This window comes from Miniopterus schreibersii, assembly GCF_964146895.1.
Source record: "Miniopterus schreibersii genome assembly, chromosome: 20".
In the NCBI taxonomy this organism is placed as follows: domain Eukaryota; kingdom Metazoa; phylum Chordata; class Mammalia; order Chiroptera; family Miniopteridae; genus Miniopterus; species Miniopterus schreibersii.
Window position 1 is genome coordinate 12763614 of NC_138122.1, and position 27933 is coordinate 12791546.

A 27933-nucleotide genomic window follows, 5' to 3' on the forward strand; every position below is an offset into this window, starting at 1 on the left:
AACCAAAGCTGAAGGACATGTGGGGCTATGGGCAAACCCTGCCCCCATGGAGGAAGGGCTCAGGGCTAGTGTTGAAACATTCTGTCTAAGGGCCAGGCTGACACTCTGTTCCATCTCCAGGGCCCTCAGTCAGCCTGTGGCCCCCAGGTGTGTGGGCGTCTTCCAGTTAGCATGCTATTATTTTCCATGGTTTGGTGGTACTGGTTCTCTCGCCTCCATAAGACTGAAAATGACTGAGGTCACAGTTCCCATGGAGTATCTTTACCCTCCCCCCCAACAGCACCCCACACCAGGTGAAAGCGCAAATAAAATGTGGAAGTAGCTACTTGCTGACTAATGACCATCAATGTTCTCTTGTTTTCAAAATTACCACAAACAGTAAACAAATACATGGAAAAATGTTCAACCTACTAGTAACTCAAGAAATGCAAAATAAATGATCAGGAATAATTGTCAACTATTAATCAGCAACCATAACCCAAAACCATAAAATCCATGCTGGTGAAGGTATAGTGAAGCTATACTGGTGTGCAGTTGTCTGACAAGCCAGGATAAAAGCAATTTGGCAATATGTATTAAGAGCCATACAAATCTTACCTTTTTGACTTAATAATCAGCTTTGGTTCTCCAGCTGGGGTAGGCAGAGTACTGGCCCTACAAAGGCCATGTCCTAATTTCTAGAACTTGTGTTACTTGAGATAACAAAAGGGACTTTGCAGATGTGATTAAGGGTATGAACACTGAGATGGGGGGGTTATCCTGGGTTGTCTGGATGGAACCACTTAGTTGCACAAGCCCTTGAAAGCAGAAGGGAAGGCTTGACAGCAGGGATGAGAAGGATAACCTGCCATTGTTGGCTTTGAAGATGAAGTGGCCCTGTGCCAGAAAATGCAGAGGTCTCTAGAAGCCAAAAAGGGCCTTTAGCTGACAGCCAGCAAGGAAACAGGGACTTCAGTCCTACAACCATAAAAAACTGAATCTGCCAACACCCTGAGTGAACAAGGGCATGGATTATCCCCTAGGGCCTCTATAAAGGAGAGGTGCCCTGACAACACCTGGATTTTATCCGGGTGTGACCCATGTGGACTCATGACCTACAGAACTGTCAGAATACACTTATGTTGTTTAAATTGCTAAATTTGTGGTAAATTGTCATGGCAGCAATAGGAAACTAATACACTAGAGTCCAATGGGTCTCACCACTGGGGGTGGAGGGTGTGGTTAAAACACAGATTGCTACCCTAGCCAGTTTGGCTCCGTGGTTAGAGTGTTGGCCTGTGGACTGAAGGTTCCCGGGTTTGATTCCAGCCAAGGGCATACACTTCGGTTGCTGGCTTGATCCCCAGCCCTGGACAGGGCAAGTGCAGAAGACAACCAATCAATGTGTCTCTCTTGCATCAATGTTTCTCTCTCTCTCTCCCCCTTCCACTCTCTTTGAAAAGCAACGGAAAAAAATATCCTCAGGTGAGGATTAAAAAAAAAAAAAAGATTGCTGCACCCCACCCCCAGAGCTTCCTCAGTGCATCTGGGGTGGGGCCTGAGAACCTGCATTTCTAATGAGTTCTAACGTGATATGAATGCTACTTGTCTAGGGACCATACTTTGAGAACCACTGTTCTAGCCTGAGGAAATAATCCAAAATACCTGAAAAAACTCCATAAGCTAAATATGTCATTTGGAACAGTTAAAACTTATACCAACCCAAATGACACACCAGTCTGACAGAATTCTGCATAGTCACTGGGGTAGGGGTGAGGGGTGGCTATGGCTATGGAGATCAAATATTAACTGGAAAACACTCACGATGAACTTTATCCAGAAGCAAAATGAGAAGTTCTTTAACTATAATTGGATGGAAATCATGCATAGGTAGAAGAACCAAAAAAACAGTGGCATAGGGCTAGATTATGAGTGTTTTTCTTCACCCTTCTCCATTATTTAAAGGCTCTGCAATGTGGTTATATTAACTTTATAAAGTTTTAATAATAATAAAAAGTGAAACTATTCTGCACGATACTATAATGGTGGACACATGTCATTAGACATTTGTCCAAACTCACAGAATGTACACCACCAAGAGTGAACCCTGATGTAAACTGCGGATTCAGGATGACAATGATGGTCACTGTGGGTTCATCAACTGCACTAAATGTCCCACTCTGGTAGGGGATGTCCATAGTGAGCATGTAGGGCAATGGAGGTATATGGAAAATCTCTGTACTTTCCGTTCAATTTTTTAAAACAATTTATTTTTTAGAGCAGTTTTAGGTTTACAACAAAAATTGAGAAGGTACAGAGATTTCCCATATACTCCCTGTTCCCACACATTCACAACTCCCCCCAGGATCAACAACTCCTACATGTGATACATTTGTTACAATTGATGAATCTATACTGATATAAAATCACCCCAAATCCATAGTTTACCTTAGGGCTAACTCTTGGTATTGCACATTTTATGGGTTTGGGCAAATGTGTAATGACATGTATCCATCATTATAATTTCATACAAAGTATTTTCATTGCTCTAAAAATCCTCTGTGCTGTATCTAGTTTGTTCAATTTTGTTGTGAACCAAACTGAAAAATCATTAAAATTTTTTTTATGTGAACCTGTAACTGCTTTAAAAAAATAAAATAAAAAATTAAAAAGGGGCACATGTTAGTTTTTCATTCATAACAATTGGAAGGGGCAGAATAACAATAAGTGTGCAAGGCAGCCCGGCCCCACTTACCTGGTGCACATCCCTCCTGTAGCCAGCATCATTGTTGCTACCCCCGATCACGTACAGCTTGTCCAGGAGAGTAGCCATGCCGTGCCAGGCCCGCCGCACGGGCCCATCAGCCAGAGTGTTCCAGGTGTTGCTGTCCGGGTCATAGCAGTGCGTCTCCCTTAGATAGTCCTCCCCTCTGCGGCCGCAGGTAATGTACATCTTCCCCTCCAGTGTGGCGCCAGCATGGGCATACACCTATGTGGGCCACCAAGAGAACAGGGGCAGGTGGGGAGGAGGCAAAAGAGCAGTGAGGGAGGGCAGCCAGCAGCCCTTGCCAAGGCCACTCATCCCCACAACTGCCTGACACTTTCTGACTTCAGTGACTTTCTCTTCACCTTCTGACAAGAAGCTCCCTGGATTTTTGTGGGATTTACCTAACCCTGACATTTTCCTAATGGGGAGTGATTCTACAGAACTTGAGCTTCCCCAGGGAAGAATGGAATCTGTCTTTCCCTTGCCCTTAAAGGAGAAATCCACATTGGGAATCACAAAGAAAAGTGAAGCATCATAAGAGAAGGGACAGCAGTTCTGGGTACCCTTGATCCACCCTTGGTTGCCTGCCTCCATCTCTTCCTCCATTCCCAACGGCCAGCCAATCCTCCAAGTCTGCTGAACCCACTTTCGAAATATTTGCTTGCAAATAATATCTGATACAGTGAGCAAAAAGTGAGATGAAAAAGTAAAAAAAAAATCAAACACCAAGCCCTGGCCAGTGTGGCTCAGTTGGTTGGAACATTGTCCTGTATACCAAAGGTTGTGGGTCCGATTCCCAGTCAGGGTACATACTTAGGCTGCAGGTTCCATCCCCGTGGGGCGTGTACGAAAGGCAACCAATCGGTGTTCTCTCTCACACTGATGTTTCTCTCTCTCCCTTCCCCTTTCCCTAAAATCAGTAAGTATATCCTCAGGTGAAGATTTAAAATAGTAATAATAATAATAATAATAATAAAATAATAAAACACAAAGAGTAATTTTTAGCCCAGCCAGTGTGTCTCAGTGGTTGAGCATCAACCCATGCACCAGGACATTGCTGGTTTGATTTTCAATTGGGGCACATGCCTGGGTTGTAGGCTTGATCCCTGGTCAGGGGTGTGAAGGAGGCAGCTGATCCATGTTTCTCTCCCTCTAAAAATCAATAAACACATTTTTTTCCCTAAAGAGTCATTTTTTGTTATGGGTTTGTGTGGAAGAAGAGAATACACCACCCTGCCTTTGATTTTGGCCCTCAGCCTTTCATGTGCTTTCTATTGTGCCCTGGTACCCAGCCAGCCCCCACCACAGGCACCCCTCATGCTAGTGCATACTGCCCAAGGACCTCCTATCCCATGCCTACCACCTGCAAGGCCCTCCTGCTGTGCTGGTGGGCCCCAAGGCAGGGCACTGTGTGTTTCAGGGGAGAGGAGCTCCACACGGGGTGGAGGTTCCAGGGTTTGGCCCAGGGACAGTCACTAATACTCAGGCTGTACGGTGGCACAGCAAGTGGCTGGAGAGGTAGACAGAGTAGAAAGCAGGGGACAGAGCAGTAGGCAGGTCTTTGCCCATCAATGGTGGAGGACTAGGGAGGTTTTGTGGGTTTAGGTTAAACTCCATTCTGATGTGTAAGTGTAGATTTACATGTCTTTATAAGAAATAATACAGGCCCCATGAACCCTCCACTCAGAGTCCCCAGTGGTAAGAGCTTGTATAGCTATAGCATAACATCATCAGCAGGATGCTGGTATTGACACAGTTAAACACAGGACATCTCCATCTTCACTAGGATCCCTCCTATTGCCTGTTTAGTCACACCCACTGCCTTCCAGCCCTGAATCCTCTTCTAAACCCCTGGCAACCACTAATCTATCCCCCACTTTGTCATTTGAGAAGTGCTATATGAATGGAGTCATGTAGCATATAACCTTTTGAGATTGGCTTTCTATGCTAGACCGGGTTCACCCATGTTGCTCCTTGTATTCATAGTTTATTCCTTTCTAAGCAGTACTCCATGCTCAGTATCAGCCAGTTTGCTTAGCGATTTACCAGTTGAAGGACCGCTGATGTTTCCAGTTACTGGCTATTACCAATAAAGCTGCTATAAGTATTTGTGTACAGAGAAGTTTTTGTTTCTCCAGGGTAAATGCCCAGAATGCCAACTGCTGGGTCTTGTGGTAGGTAGAAGTAAACTTTTTTTAAAAAAATATATCTTTATTGATTTCAGAGAGAGGAAGGGAGAGGAAGAGAAACATCAATGATGATAGAGTCGTCACTGATAGGCTACCTCCTGTTCGCCCCCAACTGGGGATTGAGCCCACAACCCAGGCATGTGCCCTGATCAGGAATTGAACCATAATCTCCTGGATCCTAGGTCTACGCTCAACCGCTGAGCCACGCCTGGCTGGGCTATGTTTGGACTTTTTTAAGCAGGTAGATTGCTTCAGATTTTTGGCAATTTGTCACCTGCAGAGTCAGTTTTATTTCTTATTTATTTATTTATTTTAAAGATTTTAAAATTGATTTTTAGAGAGGAAGGGAGAGAGAAACATCAATGTGATAGTGAAATATCGATTGGCTGCCTCCTGCATGCCCCCTACCAGGGATAGAGCCCACAAGCTGGGCATGTGCCCTGACTGTGAATCAAAGGGGCAACCTTTTGTGGTGCACAGGATGATGCCCAACCAACTGAGCCACACCAGCCAGGGCTATTTCTTACTTTTCAATTTGCATGCCTTTATTTTCTTTTGTTGCCTTATTTCACTAGCTAGAACTTCCAGGACTATGTTGAATTAAGAGTGGTGAGAGCAGGCACCTTATCCTGTTCCCTACCTTAGAGGAAAGCACTCAAATCAGTCTTTTACCATTAAGTCTGTTAGCGACAGAATTTTTGTAGATGCTCTTCATCAAGTTGAGGAAATTCATCTCCATTCTTATTTTTTGAGTTTGATCATGAAAGGATACCTATTATCAAATGTTTTTTTTTCTTCAATGACTGTTATGATCATATGACATATGATTTTAATATGGTGAATTAAAATGACTGAATTTCATAAGATGAATTGGGACATATTCTCTCCTCCTCTATTTTCTGCAGGGCAAACCATGCAGAACTGGTGCCAACTTTTCTTTAAATGTAAATCACCTCGGTCTAGACATTCCTCAACAGGTACAGAGCTATTCAATTTATCTGTTTTGTATTGTGCAAGTTGAAGAGATTGAAGTTTGAGGAACTGGTCCATTTCATCTAAGTTGTTAAATTTACATGCATAGAGTTGTTTGTAATAACCCCTTTTGATGTCTGCAGGGTTTGATGGAATGCCCAATTTCATTCTTGATATTTTAAATTATGCCTTCTCTTTTTTTCGGTCAGTCTTGCTAGAAGTTTGTCAATTTTATTGATCTTGTGTGTGTGTGTGGAGGGGCGGGGGAACCAAAACAGTTCTTTGGTTGATTTTCTCTGTTTATCCACTTCTAATTTCACCAATTTCTGCTCTTTTTATTATTTTCTTTCTTCTGATTTGGGTATATTTTGCTCTTCTTTTTCCAGGTCTTTGAGGTAGAAGTTTAGATTATTGATTTGAGACACCCCCACCCCCTCTAATGTATGCTCTTAGTGCTACAAAATTTCCTGGCAGAACTTCAGCTAGGCGCAACAAATCTTGACATGTTGTCTTTTCATTTCATTCAGCTCAAGGTATTTTTATTATTCCCCTTTGAACTATGGGTTATTTATTTATTTATTTTAAAATAGATCTTTATTGATTTCAGACAGAGGAAAGGAGAGGGAGAGAGAGAGATAGAAACATCAATGATGAGAGAGTCATTGATCAAGCCCACAACCTGGGCATGTGCCCTGACCAGGAATCGAACCCCGATCACCTGGATCCCAGGTCAACGCTCAACCGCTGAGCCACGCCCAGCCGGGCTGGGTTATTTAGAAGTGTGTTACTTATTTGTTTCCAACAGTCTGGTCGGTTTACCTCCAAACTATACCTCAAATCCATCCATCTCTTTCTTTCTCCAACAGCCTCCACCCTAGCACAGAACTCCTGTCCTTCCTTGCTCCTGCTTCTCGAAACCCTCTTCTCTTCACAAGCACTCCCACACTTCGCCTTTCTCAGGGTAAGTGTGAAGTTCTCTCCTGGCCTAGAAGGTCCTTCCTCCCTCAGTCTGACATCTCCTCAAATGGACCTTCCCCATACAGTCTATCTAGATTTGTCCTGCCAAAGCCCCTCCCTGGGCCCTGTTTAGCTCAATCCTCTTCTAATTTCCTCATTGCAATTACCACAGTTGGCAGTTATTTTACAGATTTGTTTAGTAGTTAAGAGTGGTTTCTCCTGTTAGTCTGTAAATATCATGGGGGAAACCTTTGTCATTTCTTGTCCCCAGTGCATCCCCAGGTCTTGGAATAGGGTAGGTGCTTAATAAATAGTTGCTGGCCCAGCTGGTGTGGCTCAGCGGTTGAGTGTAAACCCACGATCCAGAAGATCATGGTTAGATTCCTAGTCAGGGAACACGCTCGGGTTGCAGGCTCGATCCCCAGTTGGGAGGCATGCAGGAGGTAGCTGATCAATGACTCTCTCATCATTGATGTTTCTGTCTCTCTCTCTCTCTCCCCCTCTCCCTTCCTCTCTCTGAAATCAATAAAGACATATTAAAAATAAATAAATAAATAGTTGCTGAATGAATGAATGAATGTATAAAGGAAGGAAGGAACATTAGCAGTCAGGGAGAAGCTGAGTGAAGGCCAAGGCTGCCCCTCTGTGGCCACATTGGAGAACTGCAGCTTCCCAGACAAAGATTTCCCCCCTCAGGCCCCTCCCCCACACACCCAGGAAGAGCCCCTCTCACTCTCATCTCCCAGCCTTCCAGAGCAGAATTCAGGAGTTCACCCTCATCGACCAAGTCTCAAGGAGTCCTGATATTTCCCGTGCAAAATCTGCTTTCTCCAGAATGGGAATAGGGAGTATCCTTCTAGAGGTGCTCCCTTCCCCAAAGAAGCCGAGGAGCAAGGAGCATGCCAGCTTTACCTGCCTGAAAGGAACTACGGTGGGAGACCCCGGCCTTCGAGTAGATCTGGACTCATCAGGGAGGCCCCTAGCTCCCAAGGGTCAAAGCCTAAGGCCCTATGGGACTGGGGAAGGGTGAGAGATAAAGAGGGGATGTGTGGAAAGAGGTTCAGAAAGGCAGGAGAGCTCTCAGAGCTAGCTCAGCAGAGCCCAAGGCAGAGCCCCACACATTCCCCATGCCATCCCCTGCTCCTGAAGTGCTCAGGGATCCCCAAAGGTATGTAACAGGTACTCTGAAAATGACAATGTTGGTATTAACAGGGTGCACGCCCTGCTATGAGAGGCTTAGACCTGGGACATGGGGAATCAGGAAGCCTCTTCCTTGCCCTGGGATCTCATATCTGGTTTGGGGGCCAGAGTCCAAGTACCCCAAAGCCAAAGGACAAAGAGGGACCTCCCTAAAGTTTTGCCTTTGCACAGTGAACCTAAGTTTAAACATCTCCAAATTGGAACAATCCAAGGTACTATTTAGGAGGCACATGATCTAAACAAACATGAAAAATACAAGATCTCAAGTGTTTTTGGTGTTTTAAAGGCCCCACCCTCCAGGGGACCTATAGGGGAGAAGAGTGAGGCTTCATCTCTCTTTAAGGTCTTTGAACACATCCTAGCTCATCTCAGCTGTGCTAAAGGACAGATGAGATGAGGGGTAGGTTTCTGTCTACATTTAAACTTCAGAGTTAAAACAGCTTCCTGGGGCCAAAGTGGTAAGACCAAGAAGGGGGTGAAATTCTAGGGAATGAGGTCTGGACACTTGATGAGGCTCTCCCCAGGCAGCTGGCAGAACCTCAGTGGTCCTCCATTCTGCTCTCAGTGCAGGGTCTTTGGAGGGACGTGGACTCTGCTCACTGATTCCCTGGCCTGGTCTTCGGCTCACTCTATACACCCGAGAAAGGAAAGCAGGTGGGGAAAAATCCCTCTTGGAGGGGCTTCTTTACCTCCCTCTTGAGCGGGGCCACATAGGCCCAGGAGTTCGTGGCAGGGTCATAGCGCTCCACAGCATTCAGGTCATTGTGGTAGTCACGGCCAGCCACAGCGTAGATGTACCCGCCCACGACACATACACACAGGTCGGCATGCTCCTGCTGCAGGGACTGGATCTGGAACCAGCGGTTGTGCCGTGGGTCGTACCTTTAAGGAACATGAGGACAGTATATCAATGACAGGTGAGACAGCACCTCCTGCTCCGCCCATGTCCCTTGAACCCTCTCCCTAGCTGCCTCCATATACTAGCACACACCCACTCACAGCCCTGGCAGGAGGCTGCTACACAGCTAGGAGGTGTGGTCAGAAGCCTCCTGGGTTTCTGCCCAGGAAGCTAGTCCCTTCCAGGTGTAACCTCTGGTGTGGTTTCTAGCCCACTTTACTATCCACCCTAGGCTGCCCAACAGCTGTTCTTACAGCCACCTCCATCTCACTTGCCTCACCCCATGGTCGCTACAGACCTGCCCCCATTCATTCAGGATGACCATGAAATTATAGACGGACATAACAGCCTCCCAGCCTCTAGCCAACACCAACACTCCCTCATGGGTGATTTGCTCAAGCCTGCCATGTGCACAGTGCCCACACGTGCTCACACCTTCATCACAGCCCACTTCATCTCTTCATGTACCTCATGCTTTCCCAGCCTCCCCAGCTGGGGTGCTCTCTCCACTTCTCAAAGTCTCCCTCTCTGCAAGAGTCAGGGTGCTATCTCCCACACTAGACTGTGGGTACCATAAGGGTGGGATCCTCTGGGATTCCAGGCACTCCCATGAAGCTGGAGGAGTCAGCCTGGCCTGGAGGAGCACTGCTGGGCCAACTGGGAGAAAAAGCCAACCTCTACTGAGCTACTGCTGAACTCCAGCACTATGTGAGCACTGTTACCTGTTACCATAACTTGCTCTCCTGACATTTTCACACCCTTTTCACTGAAGATGCAGCTGTCCCCAACTCACAGCCCTGCTCCCTCCTTCCTTCTCCATCAACCTTTATAAAAAAGTCTAGGCCCCAAGCAGCAGCTTCATGCAGCACTCCTGCGCAAAGCCCACCCCACCCACTCTTCTACCTTCAAAGGGCTTTGAATTCTCAACCCCAGTGAGCTCAGCCATTCCAAAACAACCAACTATAACCCTTGCATTCTTCTGCACCTTGGACCTACACTGAAACTGCCTCCTAGCCATCTCCAGCTGGCTATTCACCTGTCCTAAAGGAATCCCATGTGCCCTCTATCCACTGACCCATCCTCACCAGCAAAGCTCCTGCTCACTCTCCAAAATCCTAATCACTATAACCCAGGTCCTTCACAGCCCAAGTCCATACCCAACTTCTCAGCACCCACAGCCTGTCCCGGGCTTGCCCCACTTCCAAGGGGCCTCCTATTGCCTCTACCCCTTCTTTCCATGCCCCAGGACTGGAGCCCTGCAGAGCCCATGTGGGGCACCCAGATAGGTGTGCTGCTTGGGTGAATACAGATGACCACAGAACCTCAAGAGGCCAGGGCTCCATGAGCCTGAGGCCGAAAGCCCACTCTTTCCCTGACCAGCATCTGGGCCTTTTCCCTGGGCATCCATCCACCCAGGCACCTGCACTTGACCTTCTGCTTCTGAAGCCTCCCTGCTCAACGGCCAATGCATAGATATAGCCTCTTCCAGATAAGTGTTTTTATTTCTACATAGGAAAACCAACTCCAAACTTCAAGTGGTTCAGAAGAGTGAATAAAGTTTTCTTTGGCCTGTCATATGCTGGTTGGTGAAGAGATTAGATGCTTCCTTTGCCCCAAAGCACAAATCAGACACGTTCTGCAGCCGCTTCTTTCTACCCATGTCATTTGGCTAGCCCCTCCCCGACAGCCAGGAATTCCAGGAAACAAGCTGTTTCAGGAGTCAGGGCTACCAGGAGAAACAGAACATGCACCTGGGTCACACACAGATGCAGCACTGAATCCTAGCTCTGCCCGTCTAGCTGGACGCATCCAGGCATCAGTTTTACTCTTGGTGTTCACTCAGTTTCCGTACCTGTCCAATGGGGTGATGTCATCTGCCTAGAAAAGCTATCATAAGGAGACATCTGTAATACTTTTAACAAAAATGACAAATTAAAAAGAAAAAAAAAGAAAAAAAGAAAAGCTATCATGAAGGATCATAAAGGACAACATATATAAAAAGGATCCTTGTTAACCCAAGGGAAGTTTGTAAAGGACGAAGGTTCACGGCTGTATTCCTAGACCTCAGGGTAGGACCTGATCAGGACAGATCATGCAGGGTCTGCTGAATAAATTAATAAAGGAGTAAGAGCACCAGCAGTGAAATCATTCCTTCACTTTACAGATATGTATTGGCCACCCAACATGGACCAGGCACAGTGCTCAGCGCTGGGGATACAGGGGGAAACTGGGTCCTGCTTTCCATTAAAATGGGAAGCAAGCTGAAGAGAACAGAGTGAGCAAGTGCTCAATATAATGAAGGTACCACAAAAAATAGTAATAATAAAGTAAGGAGAGTGACCCACCTGGTAGTGGGATCTGGGGAGAACAAAGCTCTCTTGCGGAGATGAAGAAGGACCTCCCAAGAAGGTGACATCTGAGACATGAATGATCAGAGGCACAGCCAGGTGAAGGTCGGGCTGGGAACAGGCAGCCATTCCAGTCCAGGGTACACCATTCAGAGTCCCCACCAACTGTCTAGGATAGTGCCTTCCACTGCCTTTCCTGTGCATGACACTCATTCATGTACTTGGTTTTTCTTCTCTATTTTTAAAATTTTATTTATTTGTTTAAGTATTTACTTATTTTCCTCTTCGACTGAGCGTGCAGCTTCTGGAGGGATGCACATGGAGCAGTGGGGGAGGAAGGGGACCCCCGCCTAGCCAGCCAGATCAGCCAAATCAACCCTGGTGAGAAATGGGGTGACAGATGTCACAGCCATATCACCCTCACATCCTCTTCTTCCCAACTGGGAGTCAAGCACAAGTCAGCATCTTCCACTAGAGTGAGACAAGACCCTCCAGATGCTTCTGCTTCCTTCCTTCTGGTCTCCTGCCCTCACAGCTTCCTAGGCAGAGTTCACTAAGATTTGTGGTTTCAGATTTAAGGAAACACACACAGACATACACCACAAATCAATAATTTAAAGATAACCACAGTGTCACTGATTTCTTATCTTCCCACTGTGTCCTATATTCCACATTTTCCTCTTTATTGGATTAATTTTCCACTTTGTCAGAATAAATCCCCAAGTAATATTCTTTTTCAAATAAAAATAAGCTTTATTATTGCATATAAGGATATAATCAGTTTTAATCACTTTAATGCAGATTGTGGATCATCCAACTGCAAATTCAGAAGTTGGTGCAAATATGTTCTGGGGTCCTCGCTAAATTTAGTACACCTTTTTCCTTCAGTATTTCCATGACTTAAGCATTCTTATGACTATTAATAAAGTCCATTACAATTAAAACATTTTTTGAAATATACTTTAAAAGATTAATAGTCATGGGAATGCCCAAGGAAAAAGACAAGTTATTATTATAAGTAGGGTCAGGGCATGTGGCAACATGAGACCAGCTACTACCAGGTAAGGCATGCAGTCAGTTTTCAGTAGCCCAGAGCTGTAGCTATGGAAAAGGTGCAAACACAGAAGGTAGCTAACATAGATGCAATCAAAGAAAGAAAAGAGAAACAGTGGTATCTTGGAGGCAAATACAATTTGCTCCAAAAGAGGTAACTTTTTATATAGTTTTCTGTACCAACGCTTTAAGATATAACCTGGTAAGTCCCTAGCTCCTTAAAATGAAAACCCTAATTCACTGCAAAATCTTGTTTCCGAAGATTCTGAGAGCCTATAGGTTCTAAGGCTGGTGAAGTATGGAAGGGGAAAGGGAAGGGAATCAAACTCTTATTACACTGAAATTAAGATCCATCTTCCATCTGGCAGCTTTAAGAATCCTCTGGGAGATTAAGGAAATATTCGCTCTGTAGAGATGGCAGACCTCGGAGCCCTCCCTGCCACCTTGCCAGATGCTCTGAACCCCAGGCCCTCAGTGATGCCTGCTCCCACCAGGCCAGTCTCACAAACCCAACTGCCAGTGACCCAACTTCCTGAGTAAAGTTTGAGGCTGTAGTTGTCAATCACAGGGGCTGATATTAGCATTTTCCAGAGTCCAGCTTGGGTCTTACAGCACATGTTCAAGAAAGGGGAATTTAGACCAGTCTTGTGTGAAACTGCATATAACAGGGCAGATTATGGGCCAGCAGCATCCTATCACCCTGTAGCCTCCCTGCAGGCACGCAACCAACCACCCTACCATGTGCTGAGGGCCAGAGACATCTGCTTTACAGGTCTGTGGGTTCCTCAGCAGGGAAATCTGGCCTTGGATCTCCAACTGGGAAACTGAACTCCCCAAAATGAAACTTCGAGGTTTAGCTAGAGGGAGGCTTGAACCTGGTGCTGCCACACCCAATGGCGAAAGCATTTGGTATGAGTGAAAGTATTGTTTCCTGGCGTTAGATCTCATCAGTTTAACAAAGGTTATTACTTCTTGGGGCCAAGAGATCAGAGGTGGCTGAGAAATGGTCACCTCCTCCTCAGTCCTGGTTACCATGCTTCTGAGAAGCATAGCCAGGACAGACCCGACTCCCACCCTTACCCCAGAAGATAAAATCATGGACATGAACTTGGTCTGCATCTAGCTCACAGATTCCAGAAGCAGTTGGAACTCTTTCTCTCTCTCTGCAGTACCATCTTTCAGTTTGTGCGGGGTGGAAATTTCCCACAGGCACCAAATCCCAAGAAATCAAAGTACAGTGGACAGGGCCCTGGAAACCTAATGTCAGCTGAGGCCATGGGGATTTGCCCTACTTCCCTTCCTCTGCTCAAAGAAATGGATTTGTGGAATCAAGGCCTCATAGACTGACAGAGCTAAAGCCTCCTGTAGACCACTGCAACCCACAAAACCCCTCTCAGAAAACTGTCTCCTCTGGGACCTCATGCCCAGCACATGGCTGACAACAGGGTGAAGGGTAGGGGTAGGGGCAGGGATTTGGCATGAGGCTCAGTGATGCCTGTCGGCCTTTCCTCTTCCCCTGGGCTGAGGAAACTTGAGGGAGCAGCAGCAACAGGAAGCCATGCTCCACCACTGGCTTGTGGTCAGAAGGGCAAAGCAGGCAGGCAAAGGGAAGCTGGGATGACACATGTCAAAGTTCAAGAGAGGGCAAGACAGAAGGATTAGCTGCCAGTCCAGTGCTCCCAGCTCTTAGGTCCCCTCTTTCTGAGGCCCAACCAGCCTTCCTGCCACAGGCTCCCCTCCCCTGTGCTCAGACAAGTGCAAAGTCACAACCCAGCCCCTCACTGACAAGACAGCAGGGTTTGGTCTGAGGTGAGTATGCTTCTGAGAAGGGGACAAGAGCGAAAGAAAGCAATCCAGGTCCCCTTTTCCTTTTGTCACTGCCATCTGCATTCTCCAAATTAACCTGAAATTTATTCCACAAAACAGGGGTACCCCAAGCACAAGATTAATATTAAAGACTGACCGCCTTGGACCATGGTGATGTGTCCATGCAGAACCCACTCCATAACCAGCCCTCTGAGACCATGATTCCTACACTACAGCATCACCCACAGATGGAGATACAGCCAGAGGCCCCTTCTTACCTCCAGCATCGGGACTCAGCACGGAATCCCTGGACATTGTTGTCCCCTCCAATCAGGTACACAAAGTTGTTGAGCACTGCGATGCCCTGGTTGGACATCCGGGGGGCCAGGGAGGCGGTGAAGTGCTTCCACTCTCCCAGCAGGGGGTTCAGGTACTTGGCCTGGTCACTGAGGACAGTGGATGGTGTGGAGTGAATGCCCCCAAAGCCCACCACACATTGGAAGTCCGACCGCAGCTCCGTCTGTGGGCTCTGTAGGCTGGGCTGCAGGCTCTCGTTCTGGTGGTACATGAGAGCATTGGCCACTGTGTCTCTCAGTGGGCTGGGGTCCAGCTTGTCATGTAGCCGTTGGAGGACCTCAGGTTCCATTAGGGGAAATCGCACTGTCTCAAGGAGCTTGGGGGGCTCCTGCAGTGAAATCTGGTCTGCCTGCACCTGCTCCAGGGTGTAATGGTAGAGCAGAGCACCCTCATACACCTCGGTCTCGCAGGAGACCTCCAGGCGGTTGCTGCTGAGGAGAGAATAGACCTTCTCCAGCGGAAGCTGGCGGTACTTGTCAGTCCTTGAGAAGGCCACAAAGTTTTTGAGGATGTAGGTGTCCAGCTGCTTGGTCAGACGGCTCAAGTCAAATAGCTCTGCCAGCCGGTAGACATCAAGGATGTTCTCCTCATCCACCCAGGACATGAGGAAATCACAGCAGAAATGGATGATTTCTGGGATCTGTGAAGAAAACAAGACCCACTCAAGCCTGGGAAATGGTGTCTGGGCGCAGAAGACAGTGATGGTGGTTACATGCCTTATGTGGCTGTCCTTTGAGCAGGTCCCCCCTCAACCATTGCCAACCTTCCCTGGAGCAGAGACTGGTGCAGCCGCTTTCCCCAACACTAGAGACAACTGGGGCTCACTGTAGATAGACTGGGTTTAAATCCTGACTCAGAAGGAATGCTCTTAACCTTGTTGAGCCTGTTTCCTCATCTATAAAATAGGGATAAAGTGGAGAGGAATAATTACAAATAACATCATGCACAGGAACTCCCTGCACAGAGTAGAACCCTGATATATGTCAGTTGCCTTTTAGATAAAAAGTACTGGATCTCCAGAGAAGCTGGAAGCTGCACAATGGCCACCATGTTGGCTGTCCCTGGTTTGAAATGCACCTGGGACCTCCACCTGGACCCCCAGCTCTAGAAGACACTCAGCTACTTTCTCCTGCCACAACCCTCACAACTGGAAGCCTAGCTGAAGCCTCAGGCCAAGGAAACCTGCCCCAGGAAAAAGGCCCCAAAGTACCCACACACTAAGAACCACCAGCAGGCCCTGGAAGGTGTGGCTCAGTTGGTTCAGCATCATCCTGTGTACTGAAAGGTTGCCAGTTCAATTCCTAGTAAGGCACATGCCCGAGTTGCAGGCTCGATCCCCAGTAGGGGGCATGCAGGAGGCAGCCAATCGATGTTGTTGCTCTCACATCAATGTTTCTTTCTCTCTCCCTTCCTCTAAAAAATCAATTTAAAAAAAAAGAATTACCAGCAGGGCAAACACCCACCTAGCACTCATCCTAGGAACCTGACCCAGAGTTCTTAAGAAGCTGAAAGCCATCCTGACTGGGCAGAGCCCTGCTCAACTCATTATCAAGGGAGCTCCCAGCCAGCCTACACCTTCCCTTTCCCAACTGTGTACAGTGGGTTGGAAGGAGGGCAAAAGAGAGCACAATACTTAGGTGGGAAGTGAGAATTGGGCCACAGGGTTAAAGGGCATCCTGAGATTAGATAACCAAAGCATGACAGAATAAAGGAGACAGAAGGAAGAGCTCTAGGAAAAGCCGCCCAGGTACTGCTAAATTCTTTAGGAAAACAGGATTTGGGAATTTCTCTAAAAACAGGACTACCTCATTTTTCCAGCATCATCAACAAATTGGCCAGTGCACAGAGAGTAATTCTGCTGGCACTGAAGCTTAAAATAAATGTTTAAAATTGTTTTACTTTTATTTGGTCTGATTCAAGGCATTTAGTACTTGCCAGGTGATATTAAGGACTGAATGGAAATACCTGCAAAGTTCCAGGCAGGTATTTCCCCACATGAAAAGTCCCCAGAGTGCTTTGTTAGGTCTCAAAATCCTTCACTCAACCATCACTTTCTCTCTTAGCCCACACTTCAGCTTTGCTTCTTCTTCCAAAATTACCACTTCTGATTTGTCATGGGGAGGACATCGAGGACCAGGTTCTGGGTAGAAGATGAAAGCAAACTGCCCTCAGTGGGCCTGGAGAAGCAGCTCCTGGAGAATCAAAGCCTCCTACACAAAGACTGTGTTGCCTTCTCCTTCCCATCCTCGTTGTCAGAGCAACAGGCCCTCAGCCAGGCGGAATCTCAGAGCAATCACCTCAGGCCCTCCCCATGTAAGAGCCCCATGAAGGGCTCAGAGGAGGGAACCCGTTGGCTGGGGGTGACTCAGTGGGGGTGGTCTTGCTGGAATTCAGACACAGGGTACAGCGCATGGGGGTGGGGTGGGGGCAAGCCACCAACAGCTAGTGGCTACACGAACAAACATGATTTGATGGGCCTATGGACTTGGAACTGTTATGCCAAGCAAAACTTGCTTTGAAAACATCATTGCACAGAAGACCAATATATTAAAAATAAAAACAAAGCTGGGTTGCTCAAGGTGAAGTTGGGGATCCCTCTCCCATGCCATCCCCAGGAATGGCCTCGGAGGCACTAAGGAACACTGACCAAACCTCTGCTGTAACTGACCTGGGGAGATGGCAGATCTCTAAGCTGATGGGAGGGAGAGGGAAAGTGGTGTTTTGGAGGACGGTTTGGTATCGGTGTACATAATGGATTCAGAGAAAAGGCAGGGATCTGCTGGAAAATGGAGAGGTGGAGGCCAGGACAAAGATGAGGACAGGGTAACAGAGAACAGAGGTAGCTAGCTAAAGGTAATATTTACAAGGATGAGTAGTCCAAACTTGGACACAGGGAATGAAGATAGAAGGGCTCAAGGAGCCATGGAGGCTCTGGAAGAATGGTCATGGGACGGAGATCAGGGAAACGGGGAGAGGAGCACGCAGTGAGGAGGAGACAATGCTGATAGTGAGTCCCTGGGTGGAAAGCTGAATACGGAACTTAGGTGTTGCAAGAACTAGAATACGGTTCCCAAAGCAACAATGAACAGGATGTGGGAACAGAAGAGGCCTATGAATAAAAGAAGGTGGGGAAATTCTTCCATCATAAAGGCCATCCGGGATCAACTCCACCTACCCATCAGGTATAGCCAGGAGAGCCTTACTCAAACCAACCCAACAAACAAGGAGTTCAGTACCTCCCACTCACCACTCTGAGGGTAATGACACAAGGAGCGCAGGGTAGGGCCTTCAGATGCCCTCAACAAGTTGGTTTTCCTATGACTTGAGTTTTTTCTGACTGCCCCAAATGTGCTCTAACCCGAAAAAAGGTCAGGATAATGAATTCAGTGTAGCATTTCACTTCACTTTCAAGAAATGTGGGAAGAGATATCTCTCAAGTCCAATCAGGCTGTCTGATGGACAGCTCTTAATAAGAGCAAAGGCATGTGCAGGCCCAGCCTATTTAACTACACCAACATTGCCAAGAGTCAGTGCAGTCTTCCAAAATATAAGTGACATTATCAAAGCCTCAGAAAACTTTTTGAATGCTGTAGGAAAAAAAGTATTTAAAGTTCAATACCAGCCTGGCAGGGCGTGGCTCAGCAGCTGAGTGTTGACCTAGGATCTAGGACATCCTGGTTTGATTCCCGGTAAGGGCACATACCCAGGTTGTGGGCTGGATCCCCAGCTGGGGAAGTGTAGAGGCAGCCAATCAATGACTACTCTCTCATCATTGATGTTTCTATCTCTCTCTCCCTCCCTCTCCCTTCCTCTATCTGAAATCAATAAAGATATATTAAATAAATAAATAAATAAATAAATAAATAAATAAATAAATAAATAAATTTCAACAACAAAGGGGAAAGCAGTTTCAGAGATCAACAAGACCAAGTGGAGAGGATGGGCAGACAGGGCCTAAGCAACCACACTTGGGGAAGCTCAGCTTTGCCAGATGCCAGCACCCACAGGATGTCACAGGCTCAGCTTCGGCCACTTGTTTACATGCGGGACCTTTTCAGTGGCAGGGAGACCGAGGAAGAGGGAAAGGAACCAGCAGAAAAGCAGAGGGCAATGGCAGAGGAGGAACCTAGACCTGGAGACTTTCAGAAGAGCTCTGCTCCAGTGCCCAGAGCTGGCCAAGCCAAGCACTACCCAGGAGCCTCCACCTCGCTCCACACTCTCTCTTACTGCCTCATGTCCTCACCTGCCTGGTGACCCTCACACCTCTTCCCTGCAGGCACCCAAGGAAACCATACCTATGTATGGGTGTCCGCCTTGCTCCAATGAGGTAAGCCTCACCTGAAGCTGACAGGCAGCAACCAGCGTCTCCTGGACATTGCTCAGGCTGAGCTCCAGCTCAGAAGTATAAATGAAATGCAGGATTTGGCACATGGCATTGTAGGACACACCGTGGATTAGGACCTCTTCCTGCTCCATTTCCTTCAATCCCCCAGCAAACATTCCTCTGCAAAGTGAAGAAACAAGACAGCGGAGTTATACTAATCAGGACACCAGCCCAGGATGCAAAGAGCATGAGCATCTGGAGCAAGGAGGGGGCTGACCCAGCATCAGTGTGCAACAGGACACTGGCTCACTCTGAGCACTGAGTCACACCACAAAAGGCATCCACAAGCTCCTTACCAAGTTTGGGCAACCATCCTAGAAATTGCCCTGTGTCCGATTTCATGTGCCCCAGAGAATTACACATGAGTCTCCTGGGGCAGAGACAATGTCTAGCTTTCCTTCTGCTGCATCCACTAAGTACACTTCCTGGATCACAGCAGCAGGTCAGAGCACATTATGAAAATGAATGAATGGGCCTGGTCGAGCATGGCTCGGCAGTTGAGCGTCAACCCATGAACCAGGAGGTCATGGTTCTAGTCCTGGTCAGGGCACATGCCCAGGTTGCAGGGTTGATCCTCAGCAGGGGGCATGCAGGGGGCAGCCGATCGGTGATTCTCATTCATCACGGAGTTTTCTCTCTCTCTCTCCCTACTTCTCAGATCAACTTAAGGAAAAGAAAAAAAAAGAAAGAAACAAGGTATTTCAGATTGTGAGAATGCTGGAAAGGAACTCAACAGGGCATCTGATTGAGGAGAGCATGGTCGGGAAAGTAGAGCAGGTGGAGAGCAATGGGGGCAGGGAGGGTCCACTCTGAGGACCTGAAATGAGTCTAGGCAGCACCTCATCAACCAGGGTACAGTGTTCCAGGTGGAAATAAAAACCCAAGCCCCGGGCAAGGACAAGCTTGGCACACAAGGCAGCCAGGGCAAAGAGGAAGTGAACTGGAGATAAGTCACAGGGCGAGGTCCTGCTATCCCCAGGACAGGGTAGAGTTTGGATTTAAATCCAAGCATAATGAGATACTGTTGAGGAACTTAATGCAGGAGGATGGCATGAGCTGACTGACTCTTCAAATTCAGGTGCTACTGGCCAGAGTGGAAGGGCTAGAGGAGAGGTGGGAAGGTTCCTCCAGGCCTGGCAAGGGCCACGTGGCTAGAGAGCTATAGTTTAAACTACACTGGAGAGGACTGGAGAGAACATGCTGACAGACTGGATCTAGCAGAGCACAGGAAGAATCAGGCCTTGGTTGGGGTTATGGTGCAGCCAGTTGGGCAGATGGGGACTTGAGAGGAACAGGGTCAGAGAAGACAGTGGGAGTCCTATTATGGTACTATCAGTGTGATGTGATCATGAGGCATCCCAGTGGAGAGTTAATTAGGTGTTGAGAGAGAAGAGGCTGGTGGTCAGGGAAGGAATCAGGACTAAAATATGATAGTAACATGAAGATGATAGAGTAGCTATTTTTAGTTTGTTTATTTTTCAACTAGATTAATAGATATACATAGTACAAAACTTAAAATATATGAAAGGGTGAAAGCCTCCCTCCTTCCTCTGCTCCAAGCCATCAGTTCCCCTCCCCAGGGCAGCACTATCACCAGAGGAAGTCCACATATCTACACTGTTTTGACTTAATACACCTTGGAAATGGATCCTTATTGTTATACATAGTGCTTCCCCTCTCCCTGTAAAGGCTACCATAATTGATTTAACCCATTCCTGCTGGGGTGCACTTGGGTTACCTTTTTTATAATCTTCACCGAAGGATATTTTTTCCACTGCTTTTCAGAGAGAATGGAAGAAGACAGAGAGAGAGAGAGCAAGAGAGAGGTAGGGAGGGAGGGAGGGACATCCATTGGTTGCTTCACGCGCCCTGACCAGGGGCTGGGGATCAAGCCTACAGCCGATATGTAGGTGCCCTTGGCCGGAATCAAACCCTGGACCCTTCAGTCTGCAGGCTGAGCTCTAACCACTAAGCTCTAAACAGGCTAGGGCTTGGGTTACTTCCAATCTTCCATTTTTTCACCCAATGGATAGCCCTATCCCCACATTTTGTTTATGTAACTGCAAGGATTAATTCCTACTGAAGCAATTGCTGAGACAAAGGCTTTATATACATTTTCGCTTTGATAGTACTGCCCATACGTTACCAACCTTACAAGGGAGAAATCTTATAACCAATGGGACAGATAATCTCACCAAATGTTTAAGAGCCATTTCTATATTCTCTTCTGAATAGTCTAGATTCTTTGCCTATTTTCTATTAGATACTGTCTTGTCAATTTTTAGCACTCTTTTTTGGATGAGTTGAATTTCTTACTTTTACCTCAAATCTTTTGACTTTATAATATATATTAATATAGGTAGGGCCAGTCTCTTTTCATTACCTTTGTTTTCCACAATTTACTGACCACTGTTTTAACTTGTTTTGTTTTGTTTTTTTGGAGAGAGAGAGGAAGGTAGGGAGAGAAGCATGGATTTGTTGTTCCACTTATTTGCACATTCATTGGTTGCTTCTTATATGGGCCCTGACTAGAGATCGAACCTAAAACTGGCCATTGCTTGTTTTAAATTTGGACTTTAGAATCAGTTTGTGCGATTCCCCCAATAAATCCTCTTGGAATTTTTACTGGCAACACACTAAATATCTAGGTTGACATAGAGAGACCCGGGATCTCTGTAATGGACACAGTGGGCCTGTCTCTATCAAGCTCGCCTCTGGGTCTCTTTGGAGGTCTTGCAGGTCATCCCCCTATAGACCTGACACACGTACGTCACAGTTATTTCTAGACATTCTACTCTACATGCAGTCTCTCAGGATGATTTCCCATACTCCAAGGTACTTTGACTCACTTTTTGGGGCAGTCTGAATGGGTCTTCTGGAATTTCCAGGACTGTGCTATTGTGGGCCTAATGTTTCCACAACAGTGGGGATGCCCATGCTGGGGCACTGACCCCCACCCCTGAAACAAGATGTGGGTACTTGGATTGACTCTGGCATATTTTATCACCTTAAGAAAGAATCTCCTCGGCTGGTATTGCTCAGTGGTTGAGCATCAGCCCACAGGGACCACAGGTCCTGAGAAGTGACCAGGGCTCATGTGTGAGCTTCCAGCCTGTATTACAAGAACACCATGGGGAGGGGAGTGGGGAGAGATGTGGCACTGAAAGACTGAGATAAAGTGCCACAATGTCTTTTTAAAAAGTATGTGTGTGTGTATGTGCAGAGAGAAAGCAAATACAGCAAAATGTTAACAACTGGTATTCCGGTGTTCATAATACTATTCTTTCAACTTTCCCACAGATTTGAAATTTTTCAAAATGAAATGTTGGGAAGCCAGAGTAAAGTAGAAAGAAAATCTATTTTATACAAAATATTGTATTTATAGTAGGAAAGTCATTTTATAAAGTGTAATATTACAAGTAAAGCCAAGCTTATCCTCTTCAAAAGAAAAGAGAATATGCCTTAGAGACAGACAAAAGGCTGAAAAACAAACCCTAAGACCCCTTCTTTCTCTCCTGTTGTAGACCAAGTCCCCAAACAAGCAGTAGAGCAGCTCAGGGTGAAGGGGGCACCTGGCAGGTACTGACTGGTCCCTCCCAGCCATTCATGGCAGTGCCAAAACATCTGCCCAGTGGAGCCGGGATTACCTGTTATTTTACTTATAAGAACATGTGTATGAAACTCACCTGAAGTAATCACAGGAAGCAGCCAGCAGGATGCGATGGGCTTCGATGTGTCTCCCCTCTACCACCAGGACTACATCAAAGAGGATGCCACTGTCCCGAAGAGCCAGTAGCCCCCGGAGCAGGGCCTGGGAATGCTGTGCACTTCGGTAAGTGTTGTTGACACAGTGTGGGTGTGAGGGCTGTGCGGGCAACTTGCACAGCTGGGTGAACTCTTGCTCCTCTGCCATTCTGACCACCACACCAGACCTCACCACCTTGGCCGTCAGCTGACAAGACAAGAGGGAATGGGGAATGAGCCAGGAAGGCAACACCATACCATGTACAACTGGCTAGCTCTGCTCCCAGTAGCATCTGCTGTTCACTGAGCTCCTGTTCCTGCCTCCAGCTTACCTGTGCTTTCCCTGTGGTCTCAAAAATTCTAATTCCCTCTTCCTTCCCACCACTTATCCAAACTTGGGACCTTTTATGATGACCTGTGTCCCTTTATCGCCAAGAGTCTTCATCCCTCTCTATCTCCTTCAGCATCCATGTAAAACAGAAGGGTTCTGGTGACAGACTGACCTGAAATGAAGCTCCCACCCTACCATAGAATCACTCTGCATAATCAACCTGACTCTCAGGTTCCTTTAAAAAAAAAAAAAAGGTCTTTACTGAGAGGGAGAGAGATAGAAACATCAATGATGAAAGAATCATTGATCGGCTGCCTCCTGCACACTGCCCACTGGGGATCAAGCCCGAAACCAGGGCATGTGCCATGACCGGGAATTGAACTGAGATCTTCTGGATCCTAGGTCAATGCTCAACCGCTGAGCCACGCCTGGCCGGGCTGACTCTCAGGTTCCTCAACTGAAAAAGGGGAAATAGTAAAAGATGAACATAAAGCATCACCACAGACCAGGTTCTCAAGAGCTCTTCCTCTCTCCTGCTAAGAGCAAAACTGGGTTTCTCCATGCAAGAATAAATGCATAAAAATTACAACAGGCACTTGGTTCTTTACTGAGGCACTCTCTCCATATTTGTCTCAGGACCATTAAAGTGGCTAATATCACCTTTAATGAGGTGGGATCTTTGCCAAGAATAGTTAATGTGACTGATTGCTCTATCTTTTCTCATAATCCTGGGAACATAAAGGTAGTTATTGCCACGTCAATCTCTCTTCTAATCTGCTTACTATGTGGCCTCGGATAAGTGACTTCTCTTTGAACCTATTGCTCCTCTAGAAAATGAGGATAATCATAGCGTCTACCTCAGTGAGATATTATATGGAGGTGGATTACATAAAACACATGTACAATTCCTTAGCAGAATGCCTGGCACATAGTAAGTGCTCAATAAAGGGTAGTGGTTATTTAAAACAAAACAAGCTTGGCCTGCGCTGTGGCTCAGCAGTCAAAGCACATGCCCAGGTTGCGGGCTCAATCTCCAGTAGGGGGCGTGCAGGAGGCAGCTGATCAATGACTCTCATCACTGATGTTTCTCTCTCCCTCTCCCTTCCTCTCTCTGAAGTCAAGAAAGATATATTTAAATAACAAGATAAATAAAACAAAACAAAAGCCTGAGTGGTGGTCAGGAGAACCAGGGAAGGGTCCAGACCAGCGTTCTTTACCGAGATTCTGAGATTCAAAATCATCTGTATCGTGTTTTAAATTCAAGGTTACCTTCTAACACTTGAGTCAGTATGTTTTAAAAAACTGATATGAGTGAATAAAAGTTTGATTTGAATAGGAGGCTCAGAAACTAATCAGTGAAACAAACCTACTGCAAACACATTTTGGCCACGCGCTCCGAACCAACCAGAAGTGACCATGGACTGCCGGATGCTCCAGATCAGAGGGCAGCCAGTCCTGCACCACATGGTATAGTCAAGCTTCACAATCCCCAGAGCACAGCCAGCCAGCAGTGGAGAGGGGCCACCTGCCACAGGGCCTTGAACATCTGCCTTCCCCACCTCCAGCTCTCCACTATCCCCTCCCATTTCTTCTCCAATTCCCTGCCATATCTTTTGAGAAAATGGAACATAGATTCTACCACAAAAGTTGCCAAAAAGATGTCTCTGCTTACTACTGGGGTTCAGGAACACCCCCCCCCCCCATTGCCTCCTCTTCCTCTTCCAGGACATGCTTCCCATGCAACAAGCTCAATTCTCCTCTGTGCTGGCCCCTCAGTAGGCCTCTGTCCACCCACTCCTTTCTCCCCACCCTCATGTGTAGCCAAGCATATCCCCTTGCTAACCAACCTCTTGCCTGAAAACCCTGCCCTACGGCAATTCCCTTTTTTCTGACCTCTTCCCTTCTGCCCCAGCCCACTCCTCTTTCCAAGAACCTCTCCTGCATTCCCAATCGCACCTCCAACTATATTCCTAATCCAGCCAAAAGCCCTCCCAATTGGCTTAGTTTTGTTACTGATACAACCACTGCTTCTATGTCAGAAATCTCATGGTCTCAATGGTCTCTTTTCCTGTCTAGGACACAAGAATAGCCTTTGTGACCTATCACACTCTAGTGCCATTCCACCACCTCAGATGGCCATCTCCTTACTCCTCCACAGCCACCACTCTGGGTCACACTGCAGCAGTGATATCCCAATCGGTTTCCTACCAACTGTCACATCCTCCCCAGCTCCCCAAAAACACCCCATGAGTGTGCCACCTGACTTCTCAAATGCTGGCTCCCTACTGCCTCCTACTTGGGGCTCCCCAAGTGATCTGGCTCAAAACACTCCTTCCCTTGTACCCTGCCACTAACAGTGATTTCACAGAACACTAAACCACCATGAAAATGAGCAAACTAGAACTCAAGCTACAGTCAATGTGGAGAAACCTCAAAGCCACACAGAAAAAGAACAGCACATTGCAGAATACCTGTAGTTCAATTTCTTTACAAAAACTTTGAAAACACACAAAACAATACTGTCCAATACTTCTTACAGATAGGTGTTTGGCATAAAATGATATAGATACATTATAGGAATTCAGGGTCATGATTATCTCCAGGAAGAAAATAGGGAATGTCTTCCTTTAAAAAAATCAAATCAAATCAAATCAAGACAAAATATTAGGATCTGATAGGGAGAAGCAGCTTGTATGTTATTCTCTGTACTTTTTCTATCACTGTGAAATATTTAATAATTGAATTCTCAAAATTTTTGAATATGTAATACATTCATGTGATTCAGATTCAAAAGGCACAAAAAGGTACATTATTTTGAAACTTAAATTTCCTTCCCACCTATATACAGTCCAACTACATCCTCTCCCAGAGGAAACTACAATTCTTTCCCCAGTGCCCTTCCGGGTGTACCTATGGAGTCATAGGAGAATCTATCAATCTACATTTCCTCCCCTTTTATTAGTTTTGGTATATAATTTCATATACCTCCCATAGTCCATTGTATGGACAACCATATTTTACTGAACATCTGGGTTTCCTTCAATTGTTATTGCACACAATTTTGTTCTGAAAAATCACTGAGATGTGCCATATAAGCTGCAGTTATCTGAGGAAAATTTCCTATATATGGAACTGCTGAATCATTTTAATTTTAGTGTATGTCATTTTAACGGATATTGCCAAATTGCCCTCCATAGAGATTGTACCAATTTATTTTCCCACCAGCAAAAGCATGAGAACCTGACTCCAACCATTGTCTAGCTCACCAATAGTTTCTTTTTCATCTTTGTTGACTTAACAGTTGAAAAACAGAATCTCAGTGTACCCACATTTTGGTAATTGACAAAATCATAAAAACTTAAGTGGAACGCAGTACATCCTTTGTGAGTCCTTCCCCATGCCTGTTTTTCTGAAATAATGTTCTTAGGTGCGCATTCGGTGGCACCCTCCCCTCCCCTATTCATTTTACAGGGGTGACTCTATCATGAAGCCCTTCCCTAGATTAAGTTCCTCCGCCCCCATAACATTCTAGTCATCAAGAGCAAGGCCCCTCCATTCTGTGCTGTTTGGAGACTACAGAACAGGAAGCTTTATGTCCCAAGTAGGTACAAACTGAAGGGCATAAAACAAATTTTCATGAACTCATGAATGAGAATGAAAGCATTTTTGATGAATTTTCAACTCAAACTATCTATTGAACAGGCACCTACTCCTCTGTTGGGTCCCAAAACAGTGTCTGCCTTCAACAAACTTCAATCTTTGGCAGCATGAAGCCAGGTCTGCAACAGAGGGAAAGGGATAGCTCAGGAAGAGGAGAGGAGGAAGTGGGTCCTAATTTCCAGACGGGGCAGCCTTTGTAAGGGAGCCGACTCAGCGGTGCTCTGTAACGCGTCTCCCAGAGAGCAGAGTTGGAGCATCTCGGCGCGCCAAGCCTGCGGCCTCCGCCCGGCCCCACGGAGGCCCAGCGCGGGTGAGGCCCCGGGGAGGAGCCGCAGGAGGTGGTGGCGGCTCCGAAGCTCCGGCCCGCCCAGGATTGGAAACAGAGATAAGTGTCGGCCCCCGCTCCAGGAAAGGAGATTTTAGATTTTGCACTGACAGCGCGATCTCTGGCTTCTTTCAGGAATCCGCGCGAGCTGGCGAGGCTGGGCTCCCTCGCCTGCAGACCCGGGGAACCCCGACCCTCGGCCCAGGAGCGCGGCTGAAGAAACTGAGGCTCGCAGGCCGAAGTCCAAGGTCACACCAGGTGGTGGCTGCCCAGCCCGGAACCCTCCCCCCCACCCCCGCCTGTTGCTGGACCCGCCCGCGCAGGGCCGAGGGTCGCTGCAGGGAAGGCCGTGCTCGGACCCGCTGCGGGTAACAGGGCCGGCAGGGGGGCCAGGAGGCCCGAGGACTCGACTGCGGCGCGGAGGCCCCGGACCGCAGCGAGCGCCACCTCACCGCCCCGCCGCCCCCGGGGGTCCCGCCTGCCGTGTCCCGGCCACGTCAGGCCCCGGGCTCTCCTCAGGCCGCCGCCCCCGCGCCTCCCGTCCACGTCCGCCCCCGCGTCGCCGGGTCCCCCGCGCTGCTCGCCCGGGTTCCTCGCCTGGTGCCCAGCCCCTCCGGCGCCCGCGCTCCCTGCCGCCCAGTCCGCCCGGCTCACGCCTCGCAGCTCACCTGGAGCCGCGTTAAGCCGAGGCCGCACTCGCGGGAGGCGGGGGCTGGCGGGCTTGCGGCCGCGGGGCGGGGGCTTGGGCTGCATCACGTGGTCGCGGCGCGCAGGCGCGGGGCTGGCGAAGACCGAGACTCTGGGAGGCGGGCGTCGTAGGGGGCAGCGCCGGGAGGGGGTGTTCGCTCAGGTTCCAGACGACGGGAGGGGTGCCACCCGCAGCCGCCCTTCCGCGAGGGGCACAGCTCCGGGCACACAGCTGGGCTGAACGAATGCCTTTAGGCGAGGGTCTTACCCGGCAAA

The 27933-nt window shown here is 47.5% G+C and overlaps 1 protein-coding gene across 2 annotated transcripts in view; it reads right to left on the reverse strand.

Annotated features, from left to right (window-relative positions):
- KLHL22 (kelch like family member 22) overlaps positions 1-27702 on the reverse strand; it is a 28779-nt gene extending 1077 nt beyond the window's left edge. For both annotated transcript variants that reach the window (XM_081122543.1, XM_081122542.1), the window contains exons 1-6: positions 27639-27702; positions 22597-22862; positions 18865-19030; positions 14448-15166; positions 8754-8946; positions 2735-2968 (exon numbers count right to left, since the gene is read on the reverse strand). In XM_081122543.1, coding sequence (XP_080978669.1) covers positions 2735-2968; positions 8754-8946; positions 14448-15166; positions 18865-19030; positions 22597-22823 — 1539 coding nt within the window. In that variant the 5' untranslated portion in view covers positions 22824-22862; positions 27639-27702. The remainder of the gene's footprint in view (positions 1-2734; positions 2969-8753; positions 8947-14447; positions 15167-18864; positions 19031-22596; positions 22863-27638) is intronic.
- Positions 27703-27933: the final 231 nt, after the last annotated feature.